The sequence below is a fragment of the Olea europaea genome, chromosome 6 (assembly GCF_002742605.1).
Source record: "Olea europaea var. sylvestris chromosome 6, O_europaea_v1, whole genome shotgun sequence".
Taxonomy (NCBI): domain Eukaryota; kingdom Viridiplantae; phylum Streptophyta; class Magnoliopsida; order Lamiales; family Oleaceae; genus Olea; species Olea europaea.
The window spans coordinates 12,312,649-12,339,932 of NC_036242.1; the positions used below are offsets into that span (position 1 = coordinate 12,312,649).

Here is a 27,284-nt window from a genome sequence, read left to right on the forward strand (position 1 = left end):
TCCACCGACTGCAGGGGTATTGGGCTGACTGTTAAGCCAACCCAATATCACTGCTACCCGACTGTTAATAGTCGGGTTTTAGTCAAAATGGCCGACAAAAATTGCCATTTCCGACGAGAAAAACTTTCAAATTCAAACAACCAATATTTTTTTTACACTATATAAACCCTATTTTACTAATATAAACAAAAAAATCTCCAAAATCTAAAAATTAAACCAACCAACGGTAACTTACCTTAACAACACTTCGCCGCCGATAGATCAACCTTGCTCTGACCAGTTTTGTGATAGTCGGTTTCGTGATTTTCAATTTTGTAAGAGTCAATTTTGGGAGGGGTATTTTGAAATTTTAAACTTTAAATTCGATTTTTTTTTAATTAAAAAAAGAGTGAAAGATTCCTTGGAAATATCATCGGGTTATCCGGTCATTTCTTATCATTTCCTCAGTGACCATGTCTGATCACTAATTCATCTGTTCGATCACTGAACCAATAACCCGATGAAGTCCATGTTCATGTCAGGTATAGAAGGTGAAACTGAAAGTTTTCGTTCCAGTAAGGCAGTAAGGTTCCACTTGCACTGAAATTAAAGAACCGGCAGGATGCTTTGTTAAGGACACCAGGAATGAGAAATCGCAGTCGACAAATCTTTGTTCCATTGCTTTTGAATGTACTTTGATTCTGGTGGCTGGAGAACACGGCATGTGTCACCTTGTACACTCTCCCTGAACCAAACCTATAATAAACCAAAAATAAGAAATCCCAATTGTCAATCCACATTCAACAATATAACACTTGACTATGAAATTCGATTAGACTATGAAATTCGATTAGCCTGGAATATCTCCATTTTCTCCGGGGAAAGGTTCCAAAGAGGAGAAGGGCTCCTCTCCTCCTTCCCTTCGTCTTTCAAGTTTCAAAATCTGCGGAGACTTCCATACCCCATTCTTTCCGCGTTTTCATCTCCGGTACGCATTTATCTTCTCTTCTTTGGGCTTAATTTTTTCTGTTTGAATGTCTGTCTTTTTCTATGATTGAAGAGTTGATGAATAATTGAATAAGCAAGGCAATGTGATAGAATTTTCCCAATCATAATTTATAAATTCAAACTATCTTCCGTTCAATTTTATTTAGTTGATGCAACTACTCAATTTGGGTTCTTTTGGCACACATTCAATGATGAAGGTACCCTACATTCAACCAGGATTAACAGCTGTCCCCTTTTGTCTTTTATGTGAATTTGATTTCATCTATTATTGTCAGAGTAGAGGAAATTACCTATATTTGGTTTTTGGTTTCTGGTTTTTGGCTTGATGGTGTAGTGAACATTCAGAAACTTCTACCTGTTCGAGAAAATGTCTGATTTTGTCCCAAGGGGTGAAATATCAAAATTCTTCCCCAATCATGGTTGATGATGGCTAATTTTGTAACTCTAATGCTATTGGATAGAAATGTGGTACAATTTTGGTAAATGGTTGAGAAGAATTCGGTCGGCTTCTGGAAGTGATTCTGCGAAATCATTAGAAGTCGCTCAAAATAAATTCTTGGTTTATGAAATAGTAAAGCAATTAGAATTAAGAGTTGCTTCTTCGAATATTAAGTAAAGAAAAACTGAATACCAATTGGTTTAGAAATTCTGGAGGGGTGTAATGGCCCTAGAGCATTTTGTTATAGTTTGCCAGATTTATAAGAAATTTGCTTCTGTTCAAAATACATTACCTTGCTACTTCTATATGATCTGTAACTTGGTTATTTTAAAAGCCATATATTTTCTGGGTTGAGCATTTGTAGTCGACTATCTATTGTTTACTTGCTACGTTAAAGCCTTCAAATTACTTCTCAAATGAGTATTCTATCTCTCTCTTGACAGGTCAATGCTAATAGATAATGACATGCCAGTTTCATTTAAGCTTCATTTGCCCCAATTCCATTATTTTCCTGAACTGTTTAATTTTTTACCTTCAGATTGGTCATAAAGCTCCTCCTGATCAAAGTTCAGCTTGTGGAATTTTCTATATTGTCGATGATTGTACTTTGTAATTTGTCAACTCTTTACCACTGCCATTAGGAATTTTAGTGATGTAGGATGCAACAAACACAATTGAACAAGATTGAGAAAGAAAGAGGAAGAGAGAGAAGAGAGAGAAGAAGGGGGAGATAAGAGATAGAAATTGTGGGAGAAAGTATTAATTTATTTTATTATCTATGTATCACAACGCATAAGCACCCTTTTTAGGTTTTAAAGAACTTATTCTATGTAGGAAATATTTAGCCCTTGTTTGATCTCCATTATTTCCAAAATACATTTTTTTTCTCTCTTTTTTCAACCAAACATTCTTCAATAAAATATTATTACAATCAAACCCAGAACTTTTCATTATTTTTTAAACACATAATCTCCATCAATCTACAATTTCAAAATACATTGTTAGCCAAAAATGAGACTCAAACAAGCCCTTAATAAAATCCTTATTAATATAACAAAATACGAGAGAATCTATAAAATTTAGGTAAGAAACAACTATTAAAATATTCGAGAATCTAACAGAATACTAGATAATCAATTAAAACATTAGAGAATCTAAAATCCTAATTACGTATGCAATTTGAAAAGTCTTCTATATAATATATCTTCAAGACCAACTTGATCCTCTTCTCTAGCGATCTCAGATGAGGGATGTTGGGAGATCCACCGACTCCAACTACCATATTTTGAAGTGAATTGTATCTCGTGCCCAACAAGCTCTAATGACTATCTTGATCAAAAGCCGTTAACCTCCTTTCTATTTGACGATCTTTTCCTGTTAGTTAGGAAAAAAGTCAGAAACAAACGTAGCTTCATAGACCATAAAGCATAACTTTTGACACCAATTACTAGAACGTGGATCCCTTTTCATTTTTCCCAGGCTAAGAAAACTCAACTTCGACGAAATAAGCTGCAACGACTGCAATTGGACAAAAAAACTAAATGAGTTTACCAAATGAAACCTTGGTTCTTAGATATAGTTAGAAACCATAATTTACTCTGACTGTGTAAGTAGGTTCTGCAAATGAACGCTGATATTTTTTAATGTTTGCGTCAATTTTTATATTTCTTGGTAACAATAGATTCTGTTAATACTGGCCACCCTAATTTTAGATGATATGAGAAGCATTTAGTGCATTACAAGGATGGCAGCCGTCAATTTCAAATACTGGAATGATTGTGTGGATCCCCAAGATTTAGAGGCAATGTGGAGGGATCCTGGCGTGAAAGAAGAATGGCTTAATGTTGGAGAGACAATGGGATCAAAAGTCCACCTCTCACGTGATCCTGATGGTCAGCCTTACTTAACACAAACTGAGATGAAGATAAAGCGAATAAATTTCTAAGTTACATCCCTAGCCCTGCCCCTAATTTGAGTTCCTTGTTTGACACGAGGATCGAAAAATGAGAGTTCGGCTTGTTCAATAATTAGAAGAGGTGGTATGACAGTGAATTGCTCTATATCGGTTTCTAGAAATTATGATTCTATAGCAACTGTCAATTTGTCATCAATGTTAATTTAATTTCCATTCTGTTGATGTTTTTTAAACATGTCTTGAAAATAAAACACTATATGTATCATAGAGTTTGGCCCATAATCATCAACAGCTAGGCAACCCCCGAAAGTATGCATTTTTTCTCAGCAATTAAATATAGTTTAAGATCTGAGAATTTTGATTTTGCAGGCTGTGGCGGGAATTATTGTTCGAAGGCATTTTGTCTCCCAGATTGATTCGGTATGATATTCTACTTGTAGATTAGGTAGCACTGCTTAGATCACTTGGTGCTATTATAATTAATTAGGTTTCTAGTTGATGTATCATTCTCGTATTCAACAGGAGATGCTTTGTGCTATTGCTGAACGTGAAAGTGGTAGACAACCTTTGGCCACACAGTACAACAAGAAATCTAAAGATTGCATGATGGGGATCATGCAAATCTCACCAAAAACTGCGGAGTGGCTGGTCAGGTACAAATGTTTCAAGCTCTGATATTCATTGAGAAGACATGCCTCTTTTGAGGATTCGGTTTGTTCATTTGTAGCTTGAAAAAAACGAGTGAATTGACCTTTCTGCAGAGATTTGTCTTACCCAACCTATGAAGTGGATGGGAATTCAAAACTTCTATACAAGCCTTTTGTAAATGTTTATCTTGGTGCAGCCCATCTTAAATGGTTATCAAACTTTGAGCAAATGTAAGTTAATAATAACGCATTTTCCTTTCATGCTCTATGTGGCTGTCTACAATATAGCAATTCTGGGCTCACGGTTTGACTAAAGATATATATAAGCAGAGAAAGAAGTGAAGAATTCATGGTGAGGGCTTATAAAGGAGGTACCAAGAAGGCTACTCACAAGTCGACTTTAAAATATTGGCACAATTATCTCTCTGTCAAGGAAACTCTTCCAACCAGGTACTTGCTTTTATCCCACAATGATTATATCCTTAAAGTCTTTCTATTGATGGGAGGTAGCAACTAAGATATTCCATCAAGCCAGCTACATAACAAGATTAGGCTTCTCTTCTCAGGGACAGTCCTCAACCTTTTGATGATAAAAGTTTTCTCCTTTAGCAGACGTGTACATGCACTGTGAACATAATTGTAACACAAATTTCGTGTATATCCTAACATTTGATATAATCTGAACAAGGGCTTGTGTCTAAATAATGCTTTAGTGGGTCTGTGGATGTTTTCATGTTTAAACCTATAATGTGTCACTATTTCTGTAGGACAGTTTTCGAAGTTGCTCCGGTGCCTAATGCTCTCTCAGCTTCTGCTACAGCTGTTTCAACAAGGAAAAGTATTGCACTTGTGATAAACTCGTTTTTATTTAATATTATTCTCCAAATTAGGTCTTCAATTTTAACATCTTAATCATATTAAAACATATTTCTTAAAGTATTAGGATAGTTCATTAGAGTAATTGAGCATCCTTTGAGTTTAATGTAGAACTCACTCTGTAATGGACCTCAGTTAGGAAACTTAATGTCAGCATATGACGCTTCGTTTTTTGTAACATAAGCTCTGATGCTAGACATTGAGAGCTATTGGTTGGGCTGGGTTAGTGGCTTGCCTTGTAGTATTTGGTGACTATGAACAAAATGCCTCAACCTTCCCGGTCATGTACTAATTCTAGGCATAGAGTTTTCAGTTGTTTTTGAGAAAATGAAATGGGGTATATTGCCTAATTTTAAGAGCTTAAATTCTATATGTAGTGTATATTACTCTACAAACGCACTTCACCTCACTTTCTAATTGCAAAGGAACAAACCCTGCAAAAATAACTTGGGACTCGAGGACCTCCCCTGAAGACATGGAAGAGATGTGGAATAATGCCAATGTAAGCAAGGAATGGAACAAATCAGGAGAGAAGCGGGGGAAAGTGCGATTGTCTCATGATACAGAAAAGAGACCTTATCTTTCTCGAACTGAACAAAGGGTGAGACGTACACACACACACAAAAAAAAAGATAATAAAAAAAATAAAAATCAAATCAAATAAAGAAAATATTGATTTAGATTGCTCTCTACTATATTGCAGACTGTTTTGTGTGCTATTGCTGAGGTTGTTAGTATGCGTTTCATGAATGGAGTTGGACAACGTACAGGACTAATGGGTATCGACTATCCCACAACACGGTGGCTTTACAAGTATGTTACTTAAAATCGATATTTTCCACACTGATAATGAAACGAGGCTTTTTTCGTTTTTGGTTTTAGCTGATCCTTCACCATCAATACAATTATTTTGGCAATATAAATAGGCACAGCCATATAATTTGCACTGGACATTGAGTAAACCTGAAATTCATAAATGCCAAAGTGCTTCTTCTTCAACTTGAACCCCATCCCATATTTTAAGTAGCAAAAGCTTCTTTTTCCGTAATGAAAACTGAACATATGCTTGATAAACAGGGGCGGAATGAAGGGGGGGCTGTACTGGGCTACAGCCCAGTGCAGCTCTGGCCCAGATACAAATTATATGTGTAAATTTTGTGGGGAAAAAAGTATAGCTCGGCCCAAAGAAAAAATTAGCCCACTTAGTTGGATGAATTTTAGTCCAATTTTTACAATTAGCTGGCCCACACACAATTTAACTCTAATCTCAAACCCATTTGCCATAATGACAGCAGCCATTCCATTCAAAAGTCCAACTTAACCCACTAACCCAAATCTCCTCTTTTAGAATCCGAAACGTCATCTCAAATCTCCATTCTTATATTTTTCATTGATTCTAAAAACACCGAACTGCACAAGCCTGATTAAAGCCTCTGCAACTGCAAGCCACATTCCAATTCCATCCAGAAAGAAAATGGTACTGGTCATGGTGGCAATTGGCAACCACGTTTGAGACTTTGAGGTATTGTCATTTTCGATTCATCATTCATCACTTTATCTCCGATTTTTCGTCGAAATTTTGAGGTATTGCTGTAATCTGTATTGTCATTTTATGCACATTTGTAGGAAATTATAAAATTGAATTTCTATCAATAAAATAAAAACAAGAAACAATAGGAACATTTTTAGATTTTTCCAAATTAGTGTTACCGAAATCCGAATGGAAATGGATACAGAATACTAGAATTTGTGTTTGTTGCAACTTGTATTGATGAGAAAGTAATTGTCTCAATGATGTATTTATTCCATTTGGTGCCAGCTCTATATATTTTTTTTGGCTAAAGTTGTTCGAATTTTGGTTCAATGGTTAATAATTAATTGGTTATAATTCAATAGTTTATTAGTTTCAATACTGACACTTTCATTATTTGCTTATTTTACAATTTCGAAGTAATCTTTTATTAGAATTTGTTGTTTATGATTAAAGGTTGTTGCTTTAAGGATAATTTAGGTGTTCTGGGACTGGAATTTTTTTGCCATTCTTTAAGGAAATTTCATGTTTTATTTTTTAAATTTTAATTGAATATGACTTCGTTCGTTTATTTCAGGAAATAGCTCTACAATTACAAATGGAACATTGTCAATCATCTGGTGCTAAGAAGCGAAAAACATTATTCTCCTTCTTTAAAAAGGTAAATGAATCTACCACTAGTACGCATTCTGAACCTATTATAGTTGAAGAGGATAGTCCAGTTCATCATCCTCCAATTTCATCTCCTGAACTTGAGCCTAATTTGCCTCCACAACCTGATATACAACCATCTATTTTGATCGAAAGGGACCCCGGAAAAAGGAAGCACATTAGTGAACATCCTATTAATTTACAAGATGAAATTAGACGGGATTATCTACGAGCATGGCCTTATCAACCTGTTTTGTTGAATTATCAGAAGTCAATATTTGGAAATCAAAATCGTCGATTTCAAAAAAAATGGTTCAATCAGTTTCGGTGGTTGGAATATTCTCCTTCAACAGATAAAGCATATTGTTTTTACTGTTTTTTGTTCTCGAATGATGCTAATTTATCCAAGAGTTCGGCGTTGGTCACAGATGGATTTAACAATTGGAAGAGGGTTAACCAAGGAGACAAATGTGCATTTCTTACTCACATGGGTTCAACACCTTCATCATTTCATAATATTTGTGTAAGAAGAGCTGAAGATTTAATGAGACCATCAGGACATATTGATAAAGTGATGAATGCTATAACAAAAGAAGAAGTTCTAAAAAATCGACTACGTCTGAAGACTACAATTTTAAGTGTTAAGTGGCTAGCACTTCAAGGTTGTGCTTTTAGAGGTCATGACGAATCTTCATCATCGTTGAACCGTGGAAATTTTATTGAATTGGTGAAAGTTTTTGCAAAAATGAATGTAGAAATTGGAGAAGTTGTATTGGATAAAGCTCCTCAAAATGCTACATATACTAGTCCAAATGTTCAGAAAGAAATTTTGCACATTATGGCTAATAGAGTGCAACAGATGATTCGTGATGAGCTTGGAGAAAATTGCTTTTGTATTCTTGTTGATGAAGCACAAGATGAATCTAAAAGAGAACAAATGGCCATTATCTTGCGATTTGTGAACAATGATGGTGTTATAATAGAACGTTTCTTTGCAATCAAAAGCGTTAGTGATACTACATCATCGAATCTAAAAAATGAGATATGTGATGTTCTTGTTCGTCACGACCTTCAGGTTCAAAAAATTAGAAGAGCGGATCTTTGTTTGATCAAGAACAAGATCCAAAAACAAAGAGTCATTCAAGAAGCCAAAAAGTGAAAAAAGGTCGAAAGGTTTTGGGGCAGTTCAGCCAATTTGATTATCATAGGGGATGGTCAAATACTCCAGCTGCAAAAAATTAGAGGGCAAGGATATGATGGTGCTAGCAATATGCGTGGTACTTGGAACGGACTTCAAGCGTTATTTCTTAAAGAATGTCCATATACTTACTATATCCACTGTTTTGCTCATCGACTACAACTGACATTGGTTTTTGCAGCCAAGGATGTGATTTGTATTTGGAAATTTTTTTCTCATTTGGACAATATTGTTAATATTATTACTTCTTCTCCTAAGCGCATTAATGCATTACAAATTGCTCAAAGAAGAGAGCTTGGAGATATGTTGGCTAGTGGAGAACGATAATCTGGAAGCAAGATCAATCAAATTGGTAATTTGCAAAAATCAGACTCTACTCGTTGAAGTTCACATTATGAATCAGTAAAGAGTTTGATAGATATGTACGCTGCAACTTGCAAGGTACTTGAGTATCTTATTGTTCATTCTCCAAATGGAAGATCTCGTGCTGAGGTTCATGGTGTTTATGAAACCATTAAAAGCTTTGAATTTGTATTCTCATTACATTTAATGCATAAAATTTTGGGATTCAGCGACATACTTTGTCAAGCTCTTCAAAAAAAATCTCAAGACATCCCGACTGCTATCAAATTTGTCTCCACTACAAAAGGTCTCCTTCAAGAATTTAGACAAGATGGTTGGGAGGAATTTCTTAATGCGGTGAAAACTTTCTGTTTAAGAAATGATGTTGATATACCCGACCTAAACTTGTTTTATAAGATTGGTCGTCCTCGTGAAGAAGTTACGCTTGAGCATCATTACCACTTTAATGTTTTTAATGAAGCCATAGATTTCCAACTGATGGAGTTAAATACAAGATTTAATGAACTATCGGTAGAACTTCTTTCTCTCACTGTTGCTTTGGATCCTCAAAATTCTTTTGAATCATTCAATGGGGACGATATTTGCAAGCTTGCAGAGAAGTTTTAAAGAGCGGATCTTTGTTTGATCAAGAACAAGATCCAAAAACAAAGAGTCATTCAAGAAGCCAAAAAGTGAAAAAAGGTCGAAAGGTTTTGGGGCAGTTCAGCCAATTTGATTATCATAGGGGATGGTCAAATACTCCAGCTGGCATTCTAACAACTCAGTTGTTCAAATCCGATAACGCTTTTCGTAACGGGCCGAGCGAAGAGCTCAACGGAGTCAGGCCTTGCCTTCCCCTTGAGTTGACCGGCCATCATATTAGCAAATAAACGTATTCCTGAGCTTAATGCGCGAAAACAATGAGGGATTAGCTCAAATGCTTGGCAATCCTTGGTAGAGCTTATTTATGATTTCGTGCCGAACCTGGTAAACGAACAAATAGGTGGTCTTTCCGGAAATAAGGATTTCAAGTAAAGAGCTCCATCCCGGGCATGGCGGAAAGTCACACCGCTCACTAATCCAGGTCAGACCGGAAGGGGAAGACCAGAACTGGCGGGTTGTGGGTCACCATAAAGAAAATCGAAGCTCTTCAAAAAAAATCTCAAGACATCCCGACTGCTATCAAATTTGTCTCCACTACAAAAGGTCTCCTTCAAGAATTTAGACAAGATGGTTGGGAGGAATTTCTTAATGCGGTGAAAACTTTCTGTTTAAGAAATGATGTTGATATACCCGACCTAAACTTGTTTTATAAGATTGGTCGTCCTCGTGAAGAAGTTACGCTTGAGCATCATTACCACTTTAATGTTTTTAATGAAGCCATAGATTTCCAACTGATGGAGTTAAATACAAGATTTAATGAACTATCGGTAGAACTTCTTTCTCTCACTGTTGCTTTGGATCCTCAAAATTCTTTTGAATCATTCAATGGGGACGATATTTGCAAGCTTGCAGAGAAGTTTTATCCTTGTGATTTTTCACAGCAAGAGCTTCATTCTTTGAGGTTTGAGTTGAAACATTATGAGTATGATGTGATTCGTGATCCTCGATTTCAAGTGTCTTCACTTTCTGAATTATGCAAGCTTTTGGTTGCAAGTAGAAGGTCAGAAAATTACATTGTTCTCACTAAATTGATTCGTCTTGTTCTAACACTACCTGTATCTACAGCGACTACTGAACGAGCTTTTTCAGCAATGAAACATGTGAATACAGCAATTCGTAACAGAATGGAGGATGAGTTTCTTGCTGATTGTATGATGCTCTACATTGAACGAGAATTTGCCAAGAAAATAGATATAGATTCTATTATAGACGAATTTTATGCAATTAAAGCTTGACGGACTCAACTTCAGTAGGTAATGTCGTAATGAAATTTTATGTCGTGTACTTTATAAAATTTTTGCATGTATATTTTAAATTTCAGCCCCCCTCAACGTAATTTTCTGGATCCGCCCCTGTTGATAAAGCTTCCTCAATTTGCTGGATATGATGTTTAGGGACTTGGGCTACAAGGGTTACATTGTAAAATCATTGGAAGATCTTACCACTCCATTCGTTTCCATGTACTTTGGAGCAGCCTATGTGGCTTGGTTATCGGAATATGAAGGAAGGTACACCTCTCACATTCGAGTACCCGAGCCTTAAAATTTTCCTTTCTTTCCTTGTTTGCTAGATTCAGGGACTTTTCACTTTTATTTTTAAAACATCGTCTAATTAAGAAATCTGATGCATTGGCAGGGAAAGATCTCCTCAGTTTGTTGTTGAGGCCTATATTTCTGGACCACAGAATGTGAACCTCAAAGAGACATGTCCTCGGTGGATCAAATTTGAGGAAGCACTAAGCCGTTATGAAGATACAAAGAAGTATCGTCTACATTGTGAGTTAAAAACACTGGTGGTCGTTGAAACAAAATGAAGTTTACTGACTACGAGTGCATTTAATCCTCAGCATTGTTCATTAACTCGGATGGATTCAGTATGCGTGTCATAATTAATGACCCTATCTTTATAGGGAACAAAATAGCTGCTCCATATTGTGAGCTGGGGGGAGATTCACATCCCTTATCTGGTGGATCCTGCAAGGTTATGTGGAATTTCATAAGCTTTTTAATACAAGAGAAAGCCAACTTGTTAAAAAGAAATAAATATAGTAAATATTTTTTCAATTGTACAATTTGTTGGGAGATGTAACTTTTGAGTACTTTGCTGCTTATGGTTTTCCAAACGGAAAGATCCCGCAAATCTAATCATACCATTCCATTATATTGACAATTTCAAAAAACTGTTCATACTGTGTATTTTGTGATTATAGTAATATAATCCGGCATTGAAATTATATTTATGATTGAAAGATGAAAATCGATGAATAGTAATATTTACTTTTAGGGTAATTAGTTTACCTCCGTTGGGCAAACAATTTGTAAATGATTTATAAATTCAGTCAAAGTTAAACATTAATTTCAATCACCCATTCACAGCTATTATTAATTTATCATCCATATGTTTTCTGTGATTCACTATTCTTCCTCTTTATAAAGTTTGAACCCCAATCTTGATGGCCCATATCGCTACGTCCTTAGAGCTTTGTGAGGGAGGTAAATCGCGGGATGTGCCACAGCAAGTCAGGGAACAAGAGCTACCTGTACACTACGCCTATTCTATGTTTCAGGAATCGAACTCTCACATTGCGGCTGCCAGCAAGACGTGAAATAACCTCACTCGTGTCCTTTACACCACTACGTTATGTTTCGGGAGGCTCACTATTCTTACTCTTTATAAATTTGCCTAACGGAGGCCAATCACTTTCTAGTACAAGAGTGTTAGAAATCTTCCGCTAGCAATATTGAAGATTTTTTAAAATATGCCAACTGACACCAGTATTTTGACCATGATAGAAAAATGTGTGACTATTTAATAGTCGCACTTGATTATTATTAGAAGACTTCCATTTAAATCCGATTAATGGCTTGCAGTTTTGTGACAAGGTTAGACTCAAAAAGACGTTATTAAACCTTACAATTTTGTGGTCGTATTTAACTAGATAGAGTATTTTGATATAGACTATAATTAATTTAAAAAGTAAATGATATAGACTTAGAATATTTAATAGATCAAAAATATTTGCAAAATACAAAAAAAGGAAAAAAAAAAAAGTATTACCAATCATTCGACAACTTATCAAGCAATTGGCCGTCCATAGCCAAATTATTTGATTCTTTTATATTTTAAGGGTTTTTTAAATGTTCAAGCTGTCACCAGTGTGATCAAGCATGAAATATTTATATTCATTAATTTTCGATATTGCTATAAATAAATATACCGACCAAGTCTGCCAACGGATAAACCTCAACCTTCGGGTCGTATTGGGTAACTTGAGAGTTCATTAATCAGCACTTTGCATTGACCAAATGCCAATTAATCTTTTTTACTTGCCTTAAAAGAAATATAATTATACAAGTCACGTGAAACATTACTTCAAAATTAAATTTACATTATAATACAATGATATATACACCACATTGTACTATATAATTTTGGCTAATAATGTAAATACAAAATAAAATAAAAATTAATATTTTAATTTATTTTCCTTCATGTTCGTTTGGTCTCCATTAAAATGAAATGAAAATAGGTGGAATAATATTTTTTTTGAAAAATAAGTGGTTGAAAAAGAATGAAAAATTTTCGATTTACGTGTAATATTATTTTATGAAAGATTGTGTGGTTGAAAATAAGAGAGAAAAAATAAAATGTAATGAAATGAAAATTAATGGGGGCCAAACGGGGCTAATTCAATTCAACATATTAAAAATGCCCTTACATGCTCTGAATTGGTACCATTTGGTAAGATCAATGCGTATACAACACAACATCCATTGTTTTAAATTTATGTGCAATCAAAAATTACGAATTTACAATTTATAAAATATATTATTTATTAAAATTTTAAAAAATGGTTCTTTGAATAATTTCCATTTTAACAGATGAAATATTCGATATACATATAAAAATTATCATGTATAGATAACAAAAAAAATCAAAATATGTGTATTAAACCATTGTTGTAGCCAAGAACTCTGGCGTATTTCTATTTTTTGGTTAATTAATTAATAAAAGAATTAAACAGTTGGTACGGATATACACCCCTTAATGGCAATTTTAAAAGAAATATGTGATTAAACAGTTGTGCATACTATTAAATGTATGGTTAAAATTAATTATTAACTTTAATGTAAATTGTAATTTAAATTTTAATATATATTAAACAAGGGTTTAATGTGAAAAAACTAAAATGGGATTACAGCTGTCTCCATTAATAATTGATTTTGAAGTATAGTGTGTTTTGAAATAATATTTTTTTTGGGAGAATGCATGATTAAAAAATAAGAAAAAAATTAAATTTACATGTAATATTATTTTTATTGAAAAATGTGTAATTTAAAAAAAAAAAAGCCTTCCCCCCTCCAAACAGAGTCATTCTATCATATTATTTTTTTTACGGTACTCATTTTCAATCATACATTCTTTATTAAAATTATTGCACAAATAAAAAAATTTCATTCTTTTTTAACTACACATTTCAACATCAATCACAATTCCATAATATACTTTTTAAAATTAAAGGGACACAAACACGTCCTAAATAAGGGCCGATTATAGTACAAATTCCCTTGCCACGTGCAAATTATCACTATCCCGTTTCTTAACGTGCAGAATATATGCAGAGAAAAGACGAAACACAGATACAGTGTATATAATTCATATATCACTAAAATATACTCTATTAGAATCGAATGGGTTGTTTTAATTTCACTAATGGTCATCGAAGTTCAAGAAATTTCAAATTGGTCATTAAAATCTTTCACACTTTTAGTAATGTTGAATAGATTAACTTTAATTCCAGTAATGGTCATTGAAGTTCAAAAACTTTAAATTGACGGTTATTTTATTATTTTATTTTTAATTTAGTCATCGAAATTACGCAGTGTTCTGTAATTAGTCAATTAACCTAATTAACGTCAAGCAAGACCTCCTTGCATTGTTAAACATTCACGTTCACCAACACTTCTTAAATGGACCAATTCCTTTTAGGTGACCTAGCTTTATCGTGACATTTTTATTGTTTATTAATAATGAAATATATGATTAGTTTAAAATGAATGCTTTGAAATTTTCCTGTTGAAGATGTATAACTACATGATATGGATATGATAATTGTCACTTAGCCCTTGTTTGAGCCACTTTCTTCTAAAAACTCATTTTTTCAAAGTTCATTTTCAATTACATATTTTTCAATAAAATAATATTATAAGCAAATTCAAAACTTTTCCTTATTTTTAACCACATATTCTTCATCAATCTATTATTCAAAATGCATTCTTTCCTCCAAAATGGTGCTCAAACACACTCTTAATATAAAAAATTAATGAGCATTGTCGAATATGGAGTTGATGTTGCTAAAGTAGGACCAATTATGTAACATTCTTCAGTATTATTGACACGTTCACCAACACTTGTTAATGTAATCAATTATTCTAGTTGACCTCGTGTTTTAGCTTTATCATGATCTTTTTATAATATAAACGATGAAAAAATGCGATTACTTAAAAAGCGATTTTGAAATTTTGTTTGAAGATGTATAACTTCATGACACAGATATAATGATCATCGACAAATGTCAAGATATAACAAACAATTATCGACCATAGAGTTGATGCCACTATAGTAGTATCAATTATGTAACATTATTTAATTTTAGTGAAACTTTCACCAACATTTTTTAAAGTGACGGATTCCTTCTATGTTTCAGTTTTATCTACCACTATCTTTTTATAGCTTATTAGTGAAGGAAAATATTATTAAGTTTAAAGAAGCGATTAGAAATTTTTTTTTATTGAAGATGTGTAAATTCATAACATGGGCATAATGATTGTCAGGTAATGTCAAGGAACCATTGTTGAATTTGCAATTGATACGGCTAAGTAGCGACCAATTATATAACATTATTTTATTGTAGTGATATGTTCATCAACACTTGTTAAATCAATCAATTCTTTCTATATAACCTTGTATTTTAGTTTTACCATGACCTTTTTATTGCTTATTAACGATGAAAAAAATGATAAGGTTAAAAAGAGAGATTGGGAAATTTGTTTGTTGAAAATGTGTAACTCATAACATTGATACAATGGCATCACTTGAAGTCAAGGATTAAAGAACCGTTGTTGAATCTAGAATTGATATCGCTAAAGTAGGACCCAGTTATGTGACATTATTTAATTTTATTGGCGCGTTCACCAACACCAAGTAAAGCGATCAATTCCTTCTAGCTGACCTTGTGTTTTAGATTTATCATGATTTTTTTTATTGATTATTAATGATGAAAAATATTATTAGGTTAAAAGGAGCGATCCGAAAATTTTTCGTTGAAGATGTGTAACTTCCTGGCATGGATATAATGATTGTCACTTAATGTCAAGGATTAACTAGTCGTTGTCCAATATGGAGTTGATGCCGCTAAAGTTTTAATCAATTATGTAATATTATTTAATTTGATTGACTAAATAGGTCACAATAGTACTTTAATGACCAAATTACAACGTCACTTAAACATCAGTGGCCTTTTGTGAAAATAAAACTCTATTATTACCTAATAGTCCCAAGTATTGTAAGAAGAATGACATATTTGCGTTAATGGCGGATTCAGTCAACAGCTAGACTTCACGCAAGCATTGCTCTTTTTTGAGGTAGAACTTACTAGTTCAGTTCATCTGATTTTGATCTACTGATTGTATGCGTGTATATTTCAGCCAATGGTGAGTAAATCTTTTAGTCCGCCTTTATTTGATATTCTGTATTGCAAATTAGGGTTGAAGCGATGCTATCTATTCACCGCTTATTTTCTTCCTGTTAAGATGATGGAATTTTGAATTTTGAATACTTTATGTTGAACCAAGAAGTGGACGATTGATAATATTTGGGATTAGAGTTGAGTACTTAGTTTGGTTGGCGAAGCATGGGGATTAGGGGATCAAATTTATTGGTTTATAATTAGCTCCTTTTCTTTGAAAAATTTACGAATTCAATTTAAAATCAAGTGTCTGATTAATCAGAGCTCCTTTCTTTTGCCGGATTTATGGAACTATAGGCTTATTTATGGCAGATTTTTTTTCTGGAGTGTATATGCATATTGAATATCTTCAAAAAGAGAAATGACAGGAAAAAAAAAAATTCAATTTTTTATTTATTTATTTTTTTTTATTTTTTTTGAACTCATACGCATATTTAGGAGGCTGATTTGATTGTCTGATTCAATGGGTAAAACTTTTCAAACTTTGGAAAGTTGAGGTTTCTTCTCACTTTTAGAATTGTCTTTGTTAGTTTTAGCTTTGTGGATACTTTGATGTTGCATTACATTATAGGAATATACGCTTGATTATTCAGGTTAATTCTATCTTTTGCAAGAGGTAAAAATTCATTTTACTGGACTTCAATACTATGGAGACAGAGGTTTATTTTTGAAATTAAGGGGTTATGATTCTGGAGAAAAACTGGAGCATTTTTAGGAGAACCGGTAGCTCTATCTATTTTCAATGTTACCAAAATTTTCCAGAAGGTGCAATCACCTTGGCTTCAGGAGTTTTAAAATGGGTATAATCTGCTCTATATTTTCCCTTGTCCTTGCAGAAGTACCTTCTTCATTTATTGTTATCTAATGATTAAAACAAATAATAATAATAATATTTGAAAATTCATGTCACAGATAGATGGACATCCCCTCCCCCTCCACTACCTCCTGAAAAAGTAAAAACTTTCTTGTTCTTTATCTACTGAAAGCTCTTTGTCTAACTTTATCTGCTGAAAGCTCTTTGTCTAAAGTATTCATTTATTTTCTTTTTTGCAGTGCAATTTGCTTCTGGTCCTTATTTCTCTCACTGGTGCTGTGACTGAGTTTTACTCTCAATGATTCCCAAGTTTTACATATATGTATTGTGTAAATGTCAATAAACTTGTTTTCAAGCAAGGTTGTTGTTCTTCTGTACTAAGGATTGTGCTACTCCTTTATGGCTTTCTCAAGTTACTAATAGCATTGTGGCGTCACCAGTTGTTTACATTGGAGTTGAATAGGAGGGAAAAGAAATTCAATAATATCAAAATGGAACAATCAAAAAGTCGTAATTTTGTGCTATATAACCCCCCAGATCATGGAAACCACGAACATGCTCCTGAATCTCAATTGTTCCAGGTGGATCCTTTAGGTCATGCAAATGCCAACTTCAGATCTCCTGAGGCTAATTTTGCGGAAGCTAAACCTGTACATAACTACTCTATTCAGACGGGTGAGGAATTTGCTCTTGAATTTATGCTTGACCGGGTTAATCCTAGGAAACCTAATGCTCCAAATATTTCTGCTGAACCGAGTCATGCACCTCGTTACTTAGAACTCAGAGGCGTTTTAGGTATTAGTCATACTGGTTCTGATAGCGGTTCAGATATCTCAAAGATTTCTATAGCAGAAAAAGGTTCCAAAGAGTTCGAAAGGAAGAACTCGTCTTTACATGAAGACAAAAGTAACTATGATTCTGTACGTTCTATGCAGTCTGTACCACGAAATTCGTCTGATTGGACGCTTATGTATACCTCATCTGGAGCTTCAGATAGCTCATCAACAAAACTCAAGATCCTCTGCAGCTGTGGTGGTAAAATCCTACCTCGGCCAAGTGATGGAAAGCTCAGGTATGTTGGAGGTGAAACGCGCATGATCCGCATAAGCAAGGACATTGCATGGCAAGAACTGTGGCAGAAAACAACCTCAATTTATGACGAGACGCATACTATAAAGTATCAGCTTCCCGGGGAGGAGCTTGATGCTTTAGTTTCAGTGTCAAGTGACGATGATTTACTGAATATGATGGAGGAGTGCAATGTACTAGAAGACGGGGAAGGTTCAAAAAAACTTCGGATGTTCCTGTTTTCCTCTAGTGATTTGGATGATGCTCATTTCACCCTCGCTAATTCTGATGGTGATTCTGAGATTAAATATGTAGTTGCAGTCAATGGCATGGACATGGGGTCGAGAAAAGGCTCTGCACAACATGGTCTAGCAAACTCTTATGGAAACGATTTGAATGAGATAGATTTACAGAATATCGAGAGTGCCCCAAATAAAGCTGCAAATGAATTTGTTGGGGTTAGTACCTCAAATTCGGCTGGCCTTGCTGGCTTGTCATCGGTGAACATGTCCTCTCAATCTATTCTACCAGGTTCATCAAAAATTTATGAAACTGATTTGCACTTTGATCAGGGTCGGATAGCACACCAGGATGATCATAAGCAACAACCTCTCCAATATTTATACAATTTGCATACTCCATATTTCTCACCTTCTGAAGGTTCTGTTCCACAGTCTTCTTATGGGCTTATGGCTCAAAAGAAAGATCTTGAAGGGCAGAAATTGAATGGTTTTGCTGTGCAGGGTACAAAAGAACAGGAAAAGGAGGCAAAACTTAAAGTAGATGGTTTAATACGACCAGAAAGTGGGAATGAAAGTAATCAAACATTCACTGAGCAGCTTGTTATATCTCAGGCATACAATGGTAACGTGAACACTGGTTTTCCTGTGGAAGAATCCTCAGTTTTGGTCCCCAAACTGGACAGAGACTCTTCTGCAAAGACCTTGAAAAATGACATGCCGCAGGAACCTATGAAGTTCTCTAAGCCTTTTGATGCTGTTAATCCCTCCCGTGTGCCTATATCTGGTGGTAATGACTATGATGCTTGCAGTGAGGCTCTAGTTCCTGAGTCCATCAAGTCTGAGCCTGATCCTGATTTGAGCTACTTTGAGCCTTCTATTCCTCAGAGGATCTTTTATTCTGAGCGAATTCCCCGAGAGCAGGGAGAGCTTCTTAACAGGATATCAAAGTCAGATGATTCACACTCTTCTCAGTTTCTTGTAAATCATTCACGTTCTGAGGTTGCCCAGCAGGATTTTATTAATGGGTCTGATGAAAAAGAGCAAAATATAAATCCGGATATCCTGACTGAGCAGTCAATTTCTACCGAAAGGCCTTTTCCTGTGGATACTGCAACCCATGATAATTTACACGTGAAAGCTCAAAAGTTGAAACAGGTGGACTCCATGGATGTTAATCCCAAGCAAGAAAATCAGTTTCTTGTGGCTGAAGCAAAAGCAGGATTGAAGCTGCCAGCTGCGAGTCACGTGGATTCAACAAAATATCATGAAGATCAAACAAAAAGTCTTCCTCAAGTTCATTGGGTTGAAAAAGCCAGCAGTGAGTCCTTGGCTGATAATGCCCATGAGCACCCAGAACCTTCTGCTTGGACTGGGACTCAGGATGGCTCCACTGGGGTTCCCCAAAACAAGCAGGGGGTCGTTATTGACATTAATGACCGATTCCCTCGCGATCTTCTTTCTGATATATTCTCAAAAGCTATACTCTCTGATAGTGCATCAAATATTGGTCAACTGCAGAAGGATGGTGCAGGTTTAAGTGTAAACATAGAGAACCACGAACCTCAACACTGGTCCTACTTCCTGAGATTGGCAGGGGATGAGTTTTCAAGAAGGGATGTTTCTCTTATGGATCAAGACCATATTGGATTTTCATCTGGACTTCCAAAAGTTGAAGAAGGGGCTCCTTTGACTTATGAATTTGCACCGCTGACGACAGATGGACCAAGTCACAGTGAAGTGCAGGATACCTTTGGTGAAGATGATCACAAAATCATCCCTGGTGGTGAAGGATCTGCCTCTGTAGTCATGGATTCCAATTATAGAACTTCCCAAGTGAAAGCTAGTGAAGGCATGCAGTATGATGATTTGATGGATAACACAAGAGTTCGGGACTCAGAGTATGAGGTATTTTTGTTCTTTAATAATTAAGACTAAGGGACTCCCAGAGGCATATCTTTAATAATTAAGACTAGGGAGTCATTTATTGACATAGACTCTTTTTAATGGAATGTGTTCTAATTTTGATTATGATTTTAGGATGGGATTGCAAGTATTGGCTTACCTCCTCTAGACCCTTCATTGGTAGATTTTGATATAAACGCATTGCAGGTATGTTTGCACCTTAAAATGCTTAGCCCCTAATTGGTTTAGCTAAAAATCAGATTTTTAGTAGATTTTAATAAAAGTTATAAAATGCGTAGTTGAAAAGTCAATAAAAGTTGCGGGTCCCTGAAATGTGTGGTTGAAAATGAGTCTGAGGAAAAATGAGTTTGAAAATGGGGGCAAACAGGAGCTTAACTTATTTTCTATGTTTGATTGTTCTTTTCAATGAAATTGTTTGTTGGCACAAGGCACGCCATTGTTTCGCTAGTAATCTGAGCTTTCTTTGTTCATCTTTCCAATTCCAAACCTTACTTCACAGAGAAGGTGTATGATCAAATCGTTTTTGTTAGAGTCATTAGCAGAAATATCGAAACAATTCTTTTGATGAACCCAAGCCTACGCCTTCCAACTATAATCTTTTCAATTGATTTAAGCCAAATAAATAAATAAATAAATAAAATTAGAGTTTTAAAAGGTTTCCGGAATCGGTCAGTGATATGTGAAAGGAATCTGACTTGCTCTCTCATGCTTTAATACCACAGGTGAACCCTACCAACCACATGGCTTTGCCAAACTAAACACTTGGCATTATTTTTCACTGGGTCAAATCATTAGCCCAAGTTAATTGGTAAATAAGGTAGTATATATATAATTGTGACAACTATTTACTGCTGCCAATGTCAAACTTGGGTTGGTCCATCCTCTTTGCTATTCATATTTTCTATTCAGATATTTTGTTATAATTGGAAATTCAGTCAACCAACCATTTTCTACTGTTCCATTGATTTTTTTTTGAAGATTTTAGAAACATGAACTTGGTTGAAAGTGGCAACTTAATGACTGAGGACACTTACAATTTTTACAACCATTCACGATTGACATACAGATCATAAAGAATGAAGATTTGGAGGAATTGAGGGAACTTGGTTCTGGCACATTTGGGACGGTTTATCATGGAAAATGGAGAGGTTCAGATGTTGCTATCAAGCGAATAAAGAAAAGTTGTTTCACTGGTCGGCAGTCAGAGCAAGAGAGATTGGTAATCCATCCTTAGTTCCTACATGCTTGGTTTCGTTTTTTCTTAATATAGACTTTGAACTACACGTATGGTGTCACTGGATATGTTTCCTACAATTGATCACTTAAGATTATGCACATTGAAGTAGTTGTATAGCCCATTTGATAAACCTCCCTATATGAGCTAACTGATATTGTATTTGGGCTATTGCTACTTCAGACTATAGAATTCTGGAGGGAAGCTGAAATTCTCTCAAAGCTTCACCATCCAAATGTAGTTGCATTTTATGGTGTAGTGCAAGACGGACCAGGGGGAACAATGGCAACTGTGACAGAATATATGGTGGATGGTTCTTTGAGGCATGTTTTACTTCGGAAGGATAGGTACTACTTTCATGCGTGGTTCTTCATATTTGATTTTGGTTCCATTTTGTTATCACCATGTCACTGCCTATTAAGTTCTTTTCTTTTTGTTGTAAACCAAACTTTCAGTAAATATTAACCTGAGATTTTACCCATTTGTTACTCCTTCACACTACCTTTTCCTACTCAATAATTTTCCTCTTTGTTTTTAATATGTTATTGCAGGCATCTTGATCGCCGTAAACGGCTTATGATTGCCATGGATGCAGCTTTTGGGATGGAATATCTGCATTCGAAGAATATTGTTCACTTTGATCTGAAATGTGACAATTTGCTGGTTAATTTGAAAGATCCTTCACGACCTATATGCAAGGTTATCTTGATGGGATCATGCTCTGCCACCTTTATTAATATGTGATAGCTTTATTTTTATTTTGATGGGAGTTAAGTAAAATGCATAGTAAGCATGGTGTATAACTTGTAATCCATTTAGATCTGATGTGTTACAATCTACTAGGTAGGTGATTTTGGTCTGTCAAAAATAAAGCGAAACACCTTGGTATCCGGTGGAGTTAGGGGAACTCTTCCGTGGATGGCTCCGGAGTTGCTGAATGGTAGCAGCAATAAAGTTTCTGAGAAGGTAAGACACCAGCATATGCAAAAAAATCTTTGGGAAGCTACATTAATAGATAACGAAATGATATTTTCCTTCACGAGCTGGATTTCTTTAAAAGGTTTCTTGTGGATGCAAAATATCCTCTGTTCACTGGAATTTTCTTATGAAAAACAATGAGAAGATTTTAAGTGGTGTTTGGTGAGACTGGAGAGCATGTTAACCTCTAAACCATCTATATTAATTATTTGCTCCTACTTGCAAAGCCAATGAATTTCTAACCTTTCTTAGTGATCTTATGACTCCTCTGTTTTTGGGCATCTGTTCAACAGGTTGACGTATTTTCCTTTGGTATTGTCTTGTGGGAGATACTCACTGGGGAAGAACCCTACGCCAACATGCATTATGGGGCTATCATAGGTGCGCATCTTTCAATTTTTTTTATTTGGTACCTAATTTTCATAGCAGCTGTAAAACTAAGTGTCCTTATCAGCTTTTAAATTAACTGGTTTACTTGGCTGCTGTATATTTTTTGCATGTGTGTCATTAAACCTGCAAAATAGGACAGTTTTACATGGAATGAACACAGTTATCATTTACTTAGTATGTTATGATATCATTGGCTTACTGAAGTTTTAAATGTTACGCGATTTTGTCAGCAAGTAGCATATTTTGCTAAAAACAATCTAGAGTCTTTCATTTTGTAGATGTCCTTTTTACTTAACTGAGTTGTGGATTGCACAAATCTGCTTCCGATGTAGTCTTAGAATGGTTACTCCTAAATCCTAGAATGTCCCCCTTTTTAGCAATGTACATGTAATATATGCTAGGGAAACTTATGTTACAATTTGACATATTAGATGTTGCCCATCTAAAATCGTAACAATTTGACAGGGAACAATTTAAAAAGAAAAGGAATGAGAAAGAAAAAGGGGTTTCAAGAGGGAAGAATTTAACGCAAGAGAAAACAATTTATTTCATATATTCAAGGTACTTATTACAATGAAGCCCTATTTTATATAGAGCAAAGAAGTTAAATCAAAAGAATATTTAGCCTAGGTTTGGTAGCTATTAAAATTAGATTTTAATCTAAATTAAAGCTAACAGTTAATTTTAATTATATATTTCATAGGACCCACAACTTTTAAACAACGTATCTCATCATCTTTTATTAAAATATACTAAGAATCTGATTTTAATCTCTACCAAGGACTTAATAAACTAGAACGATATCAAATTATTTAAAATTAATCTAAACAAAAATTTCAACTATATTTAAAAATTCTATCTCAGTCTTTATCATTTCTCTCCAATTGAGAGAACTCGATTCTAACAAGAAAGACTACAAGTTTTTAGCCAAGGAAGACAATTTTTCTGTAGGTACCAATGTCAAACTCATGCCTTGACTGCATAAATAGATATGGAGCTACCTTTTAGTTAGTAGGCCACCGTGCAACAAAATTGATCACATGATGACAACTAAAATTGCAAATCATTCTCAAGAATATGACCTGACCAAGGGAATGACCTTTCCTTCTAACCAAGTAGTGACAGTGAACTCATGCAACTCAACTACAAAAACTTCAATTGATTGTGAATAATGAATAGCACAAGGTATTAACACTGTAGACTAGTTTGCATAAACAAATGATTGCAATATTGGAGTCTTAATTGGGTCCCAATAATAAAACGATTGTCCTTTATTGAAAACATAATTTTTATTCAAGTCTGATGGTCATTCAAATAGATTATGTTTATGTGAATGCTTGAAAAAAAATTTCTTAACTATTTAGGGAACTAGGTCGAAGAAACACGCGTAAAAGCATAATAATCATCATTAAAAGTCTTTGAGTCTATATTGCGAATCTAAATCAAGCTCATAATTTTCATAATTGATAATAAATTGTCTTTTTATCTTGGCATGAAGGAACATTTACAGCAGAGGGATGAGCCAAAACAATATAAGCCCCCGTTTGGCCCCCTTTTTTGAAATAAAAATGAATGAAATAGTATTTTTTTGAAAAATGAGTGGTTGAAAGAGAAAAAAAAGTTTTCAATCCTTTTCTATATTCTATAGACGCTAATTGTGTAATATTATTTTCTCGAATATTGTGTGATTGAAAATAGGAGAGAGAAAAATGAAATATAATTTAATGGGGGCATAATGATAATTAGTAGGCAACAACTGATTATAAGTATCCAAGCAGACAATTGTCTTGGACAAAAACCTGGCAACCCTAGGATTATCAACTAGTGGAGGTGATGCTATAACAAAGTCAACCTTAGAGGCATGCAAAGGAGTAGGCAAATTGTTTGGCTTAGGTGGCAACATTATAGGTAATTTCTCAACTCTGTCATTGTCCATTATGTTAAAGATAGGTGTGATAGAGGACACGAGACAATTCTCAAAACTCTCTTTCTCGTTATCATACTATTCAATAGTATTAACAATAAAAACCTCATTTTCTTCTTAATATGGGCTAACACAATTAGCTTAGAAAGTGACTGGCGATTGAGGTGGTCAGCCTAGTTTTTTACATGCTTAACAAAGAGGAAGTATATGTACCAAAGGTTAGCTTTTCGGTAAGGTTTATCCAAGGATTGGGGTGTGAGAGTATCATTAAGCAAAATTTCAGGATTCAAACCACCAAAAAATCTAGGTACTGTGACGTGAGGAGCTTCATAAATATCACGACTATCCAATAGCTCCTCAAAGTGGGTTAGATATTCACTAATTTGGATGTACCTTGCCTAGAGTGCAAAAAGAATTTATTAAACTATTGAATTAGTAAATACAATGGGGCATATATGTTATTTAATATTCGTTTCATCTCATCCCACAGAATAACCGGGCATTGGCCTAAAGGATTAGTATTATGCAAAATTGACTTACTTCCAATAAATCCTAGTAGATTGGACAATGTAATATTTACTTGACAAATATGATGAGAGTCACTCAAATTGTGAAAGTTAAAGAACTTTTCAAAATTATCGTGTCAATAAAGAAATGACTCTGGACTAGTCAAACCATCAAAGTCTCACGGTTGTATGGTAATTTGCCTAGAAGGATAATGAATGTTGTCAACATAATCCCTAGACAGGAGATAGTTGTGTTGATAATGGGAGGAGGAGGACGCATGATTGTAGGAACGGAGTAAGGGCTTATTGTATGTATGTATTATTATAAGGATCATACAAGATGTGAGGAGAGTGTAATTTTGTAATATTTTTACTTTTTCTATTTAAATGAAAGCCATTATAAATTAAAAGATATCTTTATCGTTTTTTTTTAATTCAAAATTGACAAGGCAGAATATCTAAATAAAAGCACGTTCCTAGTATAAAAGAAATTTGCACCTCACAAGACTCAAAAGTGCCAAACATTATAAAAGTCATCATCTTCAAGTTGGCATGATGGCAATCGATAGAATAGCATTTTTGGGGACAAATTTAAGTACTTATTTGGTTGTATGTTTAGTAGCATCTCAATGACACTTAAAATTATAAGACCCACTAAAAATTAGTTCAAATTACTAAGTGTTGTGTCTGGACTTGTACGATTAGTGTGCCGTTCCGGGAGGGTTGAATGTATCAAGATAGAAGTAGGAGAAATACAATTCATGTAACATAAGGTGTAAATTACAGATATTATTGAACTGAATACCTGTATATCAGTTCCAACCGAACAGTTCAGTTTAGTTTAAATGCAGATTTGGTAGTTGGCGTTTAATTTGCATCCAGTTCTCCATCTTCCATGTTCACTTTTCTCAAATGCCCTCTACATCTTGACTCCTTGAGTTTGGCAGAAGTCATATAATAGAAGAAATATTAGTAGTTATGCATTCATACACATCCTTTTAGCTTTAGCAGATTTTAGAAATATAAAAGAAAAGTTTTACTGATTAAACAGATCTCCTTATGGAGTATTTTTAACAAATAGAACTCTGCGATTTTTGCATTTTGTACTCAAAATGTTCCACATATCTTTTAATAATATTCCATATTTTGCTCAATTATTTGAATTAATAATTAGGGACACTTGATGTATGATGTGATCATTTAGGGGTTGTGTATAACATTTTTCTGTTCAGTTATTTGATGGGCTTTGCAAACTCATGTAGTGCTTAGAAATGGATCTGATGTATTTAACTCAGCTGAAGCTGCCACCCCTTTAATCTTTAGGGGAACATATATTAGATGTTACTTGGAAAAGAAAGAGAAATCGGACTGATTATATGTATGCTGGAATTTAGAGTTAACCTGATGAATTGAATAGCTTGAATGCCATTTCTGTTCTATGTACTTGGGGTTATGTCACTCATTTGAATATACATTACTAAAGTTGAGGAATCTATTCCCTTGCAGGAGGCATTGTCAGCAACACATTAAGGCCAACCATTCCGAGCCATTGTGATCCAGAATGGAGAAGGCTGATGGAGCAGTGTTGGGCTCCAAATCCTGCAGCAAGACCAACTTTTACAGAAATTACTAACCGTTTGCGCGTAATGTCTGCCTCAGCCCAAACTCGAAAGACAAGTTCGTAGGGCAGTTTTAGCAGTTCGGTGCCACCTTCAGTACTCAAAGCAATATATTTTTTTACATTCAAGCGTATGCACAAAGGACAATGCGTGATATATTGTTAACGGAAGAACAAATGTTTGCAAATGGCTCATTACATATAAGATTTTTTTTTTTAATAAATATATATACATAATCGGGGGTGTTCTTTTACATCATTGTGGACAGGTTGAAAATGTGTCTGGAATTCTGTTTGTCTCTTGGAGTTTTTCACACAACTGAGTGAATGGTCACCCCACCATTCTGTAGCAGTAGAGACAGAAGATCAACTGTTGCATTACTTAATTTCAAATCGATGTGTGTTTCAAAAATTGATTCACTTTATTTTAACAAGATGTTAATCTAATGTTGTTTTACATAATGAATAATCAATTGTGATGAGAAAAAAAGCAGCTTATCCAACCAAGCCTAGGAGGAGCATTGTGCACATGCCATGCAGATGCCGACATTATTGGCCTTCCTTTCCATCCAAGCAGAAGGCAACCCTTT

The 27,284-nt window shown here is 34.6% G+C and overlaps 5 protein-coding genes across 7 annotated transcripts; all 5 read left to right on the top strand.

Moving 5' to 3' along the window:
- Positions 1 to 1,544: 1,544 nt before the first annotated feature.
- LOC111395163 lies at positions 1,545 to 5,474 on the top strand (the record flags this gene model as incomplete). Its single annotated transcript, XM_023021168.1, has 8 exons — positions 1,545 to 2,035; positions 3,139 to 3,350; positions 3,711 to 3,761; positions 3,864 to 3,994; positions 4,103 to 4,219; positions 4,319 to 4,438; positions 4,756 to 4,826; positions 5,290 to 5,474. Coding segments are annotated over exons 2-8 (855 nt in total), but the record flags the coding sequence as incomplete, so codon positions are not given.
- A 1,519-nt stretch (positions 5,475 to 6,993) lies between these two features.
- On the top strand, positions 6,994 to 8,571 carry LOC111395164 (zinc finger MYM-type protein 1-like). The gene is made up of 2 exons (XM_023021169.1): positions 6,994 to 8,092; positions 8,426 to 8,571. Exons 1-2 carry the CDS (start codon positions 6,994 to 6,996, stop codon positions 8,569 to 8,571), a joined length of 1,245 nt encoding a protein of 414 aa, XP_022876937.1.
- Positions 8,572 to 8,664: 93 nt separating this feature from the next.
- Positions 8,665 to 9,213, top strand: LOC111395165. Its single transcript, XM_023021170.1, has one exon. The coding sequence runs from the start codon at positions 8,665 to 8,667 to the stop codon at positions 9,211 to 9,213; it is 549 nt and encodes a 182-aa protein (XP_022876938.1).
- A 403-nt stretch (positions 9,214 to 9,616) lies between these two features.
- On the top strand, positions 9,617 to 11,014 carry LOC111395863. The gene is made up of 3 exons (XM_023022063.1): positions 9,617 to 10,502; positions 10,644 to 10,757; positions 10,885 to 11,014. The coding sequence occupies exon 1, from the start codon at positions 9,984 to 9,986 to the stop codon at positions 10,482 to 10,484; it is 501 nt and encodes a 166-aa protein (XP_022877831.1). The 5' UTR covers positions 9,617 to 9,983; the 3' UTR covers positions 10,485 to 10,502; positions 10,644 to 10,757; positions 10,885 to 11,014.
- Positions 11,015 to 15,817: 4,803 nt separating this feature from the next.
- On the top strand, positions 15,818 to 26,948 carry LOC111395864. Of its 3 annotated transcripts, none has more exons than XM_023022065.1 (9): positions 15,818 to 15,893; positions 17,051 to 20,026; positions 20,159 to 20,230; positions 21,111 to 21,263; positions 21,462 to 21,625; positions 21,830 to 21,977; positions 22,122 to 22,244; positions 22,550 to 22,637; positions 26,583 to 26,824. In XM_023022065.1, the coding sequence occupies exons 2-9, from the start codon at positions 17,132 to 17,134 to the stop codon at positions 26,759 to 26,761; spliced, it is 3,822 nt and encodes a 1,273-aa protein (XP_022877833.1). In that variant the 5' UTR covers positions 15,818 to 15,893; positions 17,051 to 17,131; the 3' UTR covers positions 26,762 to 26,824. The 3 variants fall into 3 exon arrangements, with proteins under 3 accessions (XP_022877833.1, XP_022877832.1, XP_022877834.1); XM_023022064.1 differs by having other exon boundaries at positions 15,828 to 15,962; positions 26,583 to 26,948; XM_023022066.1 differs by lacking the exon at positions 15,818 to 15,893 and adding an exon at positions 16,612 to 16,797.
- Positions 26,949 to 27,284: the final 336 nt, after the last annotated feature.

Coding starts and splice junctions, on each gene's coding strand:
- LOC111395165 (XM_023021170.1), top strand. CDS start 8,665: ATGTACGCTGCAACTTGCAAGGTACTTGAGTATCTTATTGTTCATTCT.
- LOC111395864 (XM_023022065.1), top strand. CDS start 17,132: ATGTATTGTGTAAATGTCAATAAACTTGTTTTCAAGCAAGGTTGTTGT. Junction 21,626..21,829: donor GTTTTACTTCGGAAGGATAG/GTACTACTTTCA, acceptor ATGTTATTGCAG/GCATCTTGATCGCCGTAAAC. Junction 22,245..22,549: donor GCAATAAAGTTTCTGAGAAG/GTAAGACACCAG, acceptor TCTGTTCAACAG/GTTGACGTATTTTCCTTTGG.
- LOC111395863 (XM_023022063.1), top strand. CDS start 9,984: ATGGAGTTAAATACAAGATTTAATGAACTATCGGTAGAACTTCTTTCT.
- LOC111395164 (XM_023021169.1), top strand. CDS start 6,994: ATGGAACATTGTCAATCATCTGGTGCTAAGAAGCGAAAAACATTATTC. Junction 8,093..8,425: donor GAATCTAAAAAATGAGATAT/GTGATGTTCTTG, acceptor TGGTTTTTGCAG/CCAAGGATGTGATTTGTATT.